The 4,705-nt window shown below is 54.8% G+C and overlaps 1 protein-coding gene across 1 annotated transcript; it reads left to right on the top strand.

The window, feature by feature from the left end:
• The first annotated feature begins 1,841 nt into the window (after nt 1-1,841).
• LOC136303494 (olfactory receptor 14C36-like) lies at nt 1,842-2,983 on the top strand. The gene has a single exon (XM_066207154.1). It carries the CDS (start codon nt 1,842-1,844, stop codon nt 2,796-2,798), a length of 957 nt encoding a protein of 318 aa, XP_066063251.1. The 3' UTR covers nt 2,799-2,983.
• The last annotated feature ends 1,722 nt before the right edge of the window (nt 2,984-4,705 follow it).

Raw genomic sequence — 4,705 nt, 5'->3', positions numbered from 1 at the left:
CCAGGAAGCAGAGAGAAGATCAGGAAATGAGAGAAAACAAAACCCAGAAATGCTGTGGCAGGGAGAGATCTCCAGAGGATCCTTTCCAGTGCAGCCCCTCCCTCGGAACAAGCCCCCTCCCTCTTGTCCCCCAGCCAAGCCTCTGCCCTCAGGGCTGGGGGTCTGTTGGGGGTTAGGTTTGCTCCTTCTTTCTCTAAAGAATTTTTTCCCCAGAAGTTACCAAGGAGACCAAGTGTTGGATACTTGAGGGTACTTAACCAAAACAAAGAGGTGGACAAAGTTAGAAGGAAGAGATAATGCAGGTAAAAGACAAAGCTTGAGACAGCTGCGGGCTCTTCTTTTTTCGGCGTTCGGGGAGAGAGGGAACGGCTGTTGCTGGCTGGAAAAGTTTCAGCTTGGTGCTCTGAGGATCCTGCAGAGACACCGAAACCAAACTGCCCTATGTTTTGTGAAACAAAACCCTCAAGGATCTTGGTACTGTTTTCGTTTATTATTAATGCTGTAGTTGTTTGGTGAGGGTTTTTTTGTGTTTGTTTACTTTGTAATACATACTAATAAAAAACTGCTATTCCTATTTCCCAAATCTTTGCCTAAGAGCCTCTGATTGTAATTTATAATTAAAAAAGAAAAAAAAGAGAGTGAAGGGGGGGGGTTACACTCTCCATCCCAAAAGAAACTGCAGTTGTTGTTTTTATTATTACCTAGCAGATACCTGTCTTCCCAAACCAAGAGAGGGTCCAAGGCGTAAAGCCCCTCCTGTGCAGGCAGAGCTGCAGCAGAGCCGTGGGGCAGCTCTGCAGCCCCGGGCCCAGTTCCCTCTGCAGAGCACAGGGCTGGGAGCAGCTGCCTGGCACTGGGGGCTCTGGGAGGGGGCACAGCTGGCTCAGGGTGACCCTGTCCCCAGTGCCCGGCTGTGGGCAATGCTGTCAGTGCAGCCAGGGAAGGAGCTCCATCTCATTTAATCCAGTGCCATCATTAGGACACTTGAAAGTCTCCCTGAGATTTCCTTCCAAGCTTCCAGCTTCCCTCCACAATGCAAACCTGCCCTGTAGCATCTTTGTGTTATCTGAAAGCCCCACGGGGAGACACACAAGTTCTGTGATGGAGAAAATGCTGTTGGGTTGGTGGAATGAGTCCCGTGTGTTCTTGGGTACAAATGTGGGGCTGAGCCCTTGAGAAGAGGATGGACATTGGGTGGACTGTGGTGGATCCATCAGCTCTCAGCAGTGTCAGGACGGTTTTTAAAGGAAACATGGGAGGGTGATCATCCTGTGTAGGGGACAGGTGAAAGCCCAGAGAATCCTGGAACAGGACAGGGTGACAGAGGTCCTCCCCTCATTCTCCATGCACCACCTTGCCTCAGAGAACTTGCTCTGTTCTCCCTGAGTGCAGCAGCAGAAATGCTGAGAGTTTCTGACATCAAAAATAGTCAAGTGGAGATGAAGAAAAGCTGTTGAAAAAACTCTAGAACATTTAAACAGACTTTACCATTCCTGGTCACTGGCAGTGGGAGTACAAGCTGACAGAGACTTCTGTATTAACAGGGTTTCAAAGTGGAACACGAGGACGGGTTCCCTGTCCCCCTCTCACGTCTGCACGGCAAGGCTGAATTATAAAAACCCTGCATGTAATTGCCCTGAACCTGAAGACCCACTCAGCCAGCACCAACCAGGGCTCCCCAGTTGGAGTTTAAGGAAAATCTGCTAGAAAATCAAAAGGCTGTCAGTGTGATACAGAAGAATGGTCTGTGGGAAAAGGCTTTGATTTTACTGAAAGAACTTTCTCCTAACCTGTCACTGATCTTTTCTCCTTGAACAGGCCCCCATGGCCAGACACAGCAAATGTCCAACAGCAGCTCCATCAGACACTTCCTCCTGCTGACATTGGCAGACACGCGGCAGCTGCAGCTCCTGCACTTCTGCCTCTTCCTGGGCATCTCCCTGGCTGCCCTCCTGGGCAACGGCCTCGTCATCAGCGCCGTAGCCTGCGGCCACCACCTGCACAGCCCCATGTTCTTCTTCCTGCTCAACCTGGCCCTCAGCGACCTGGGCTCCATCCTCACCACTGTCCCCAAAGCCATGCACAATTCCCTCTGGGACACCAGGACCATCTCCTATGAAGGATGTGCTGCACAGGTGTTTCTGTTTGTCTTTTTCATTTCAGCAGAGGTTTCCCTCCTGACCATCATGTGCTACGACCGCTACGTGTCCATCTGCAAACCCCTGCACTACGGGACCCTCCTGGGCAGCAGAGCTTGTGCCCACATGGCAGCAGCTGCCTGGGCCAGTGCCTTTCTCAATGCTCTGCTCCACACAGCCAATACATTTTCCCTGCCCCTGTGCCATGGCAATGCCCTGGGCCAGTTCTTCTGTGAAATCCCACACATCCTCAAGCTCTCCTGCTCACACTCCAAACTCAGGGAACTTGGGCTTCTTTTGTTTTCCATCTGTTTATGTCTTGGTTGTTTTGTGTTCACGGTTTTCTCCTATGTGCAGATCTTCAGGGCTGTGCTGAGGATCCCCTCGGAGCAGGGACGGCACAAAGCCTTTTCCACCTGCCTCCCTCACCTGGCTGTGGTCTCCCTGTTCCTCAGCACTGGCACATTTGCCTACCTGAAGCCCCCCTCCATCTCCTCCCCATCCCTGGATCTGGCATTGTCAGTTCTGTACTCGGTGGTGCCTCCAGCCCTGAACCCCCTCATCTACAGCCTGAGGAACCAGGAGCTCAAGGATGCCCTGAGGAAAATGATGAGTAGATGCTTTTCAGGAGCAACAAACTGCCTGTTTTCTTGGCCATAATTTTCAGAATGGAACTCATGACAGGCTCAAAAGGCCTTCCCAGGTCTTTGGTAGTGTTCAATGGGTTTTTCTGTCAGAAAATTATCCCCAGTGAAATTTTTTTAATCACCCCCATCTAATTCACTGTCTGCCTCTTGAATTTTATCCAGAAGCTCTGTAAACCAGGATTTACTGTATTGCTACATTTCAAGAAAATAAACTACCTTGCAGTGCTTGTTTTTCCTGGGATCCCATCTTTGTAACCTGCATGAAGTTAGAGGCGAGAAGGGGAAAAGAGTCCCAGCACAGCTACACTGCCAGGGAGCAGCAGTGCTTGGTCCTTTCAGTGCTGCTCTTCCCAGCTCCAGCCTCTCCTTCCCAGCCCTTCTGTGGCTGTAAGGCCGCAGTGCTCTGGCACATTGGTCACTGTCCTGCTGCGTGTCCCTGCTGTGACCACAGGCAGGGACTGGCCATGGGCACTGCTGGGACACAGCTGGGCTCCAGCACAGCAGCTCCAGCAGCACAGGGAGGGCAGGGCAGGAAGGCTTTGCTCTCCCTGCAGAGTCACTCTCAGGAACAGGCCCAAGGAACAGACTCTGAAGAGGCTCCTTGTGCTCCTTTTTCTCCCAGGGCTCAGTGGGATGACATCAGGGTCCCAGCGTGGCCTTCAGGGGACTCAGGGCTGCCTCAGGTTCTGCTTGTTGGTGGCCAGGGCCCATCAGATGGTGAATGGCCTGTGCTGAACCTTCCTGGGGCTCTGCAGCTTGTGCCAGGGCTGATGGCAGGGGAATGTTTGTCTGGAGGGCCTTGGGAGCTGCCAGGAGAACACAGGGGAGCTGCAGGGACAGCGTGTGCCAGGGATCAGCAGGGAGTGGAGCTCCCTGGGCACAGGCCTGGCCAGGGTGGGGTCACGCCGAGATCAAGGACTGAATGTCTGCTGTGAGCCAGGAGAGCTCTGCAGCCCCAGGGGACACAGCAGGCACAGGGAGAGGAGTCTGGGCACTGACTGCTCTGGCCCTCAGGGAACTTCCCCAGGAGGATCCAGGGCAGCCCCAAGGCCATGTGGCAGCCCTGGAACAAGGCAGGCAGCTCTGAGCAGCCTCCACGGCCCCAGCAGAGCCTGTGTGGGAGGGGGTCAGTGCAGGGAGCACCATCAGCTGCCTCTGTCTCCCGGGCTGAGCAGCAGAGCCCAGCAGAGGCAGCCCAGGGCCCCGGGCAGCACAGCCCCCGTGCTCTGCAGAGCAGCAGCCCCAGCTCGGGGCTGTGGGCAGCAGGGCAGGGGCTGCAGCAATGGCTGCTCAGGCCAGCACAGACGTGTTCCCCTGGGAAAGGCTCTGTGGGCAGCTGCCGTGTGCCAGGAGCAGAGCAGGAGCCCGTGGGTGTGCAGAGGAGCCCTGGCAAGAGGCTGCCCTGTCCCTGGGGCAGCAGCAGCAGCCTGAGGAGCCCCGGGGCCAACTCTCTGCTGCTGTGCTGGGCAGCGGGGCTGGCCCTGGGGCTGCAGGAGCTGCCTGAGCTGAGCATCTCCTGAGCATTGCAGACACAGAGTGGCTGTCCATGACCTCCAGTGCCTCCAGTTCCTGCTGCTGGGCCAGACTGGACTGGGCTGCTCTGCAGGGCTGGGGCAGGGAGAGGAAAACAATGGGCCCTTGATTATAAGAGTCCCCGCAGTTTCACACCGGTCCCTTGGTTCCATGGGGCCCCACGGTGTCACTCTGGTCCCCTTGGTCACACCAGGCCCCGCAGTGTCACAATGTACCCTTGGTTCTGTGGGGCTGCAGTGTCTGTTCTGCCACTGAGCAGGGTCGGCACCAAAAACACAGACACAAGGTTCAGGTATGGTGTGATTTATTATAACGCAAAACTGCAAAGAATGACAAAAGGGGAAGCTCAGCAATGCACCCAATCGTCACTACCAAAGATTGCCTGCA

Source organism: Chamaea fasciata, unplaced genomic scaffold, assembly GCF_029207755.1.
Source record: "Chamaea fasciata isolate MVZ Bird 193981 ecotype frontalis unplaced genomic scaffold, bChaFas1.0.hap1 SCAF_35, whole genome shotgun sequence".
In the NCBI taxonomy this organism is placed as follows: domain Eukaryota; kingdom Metazoa; phylum Chordata; class Aves; order Passeriformes; family Sylviidae; genus Chamaea; species Chamaea fasciata.
The sequence above is the reverse complement of the archived record's forward strand: the minus strand, read 5'-3'. Positions and strand labels throughout refer to the sequence as shown.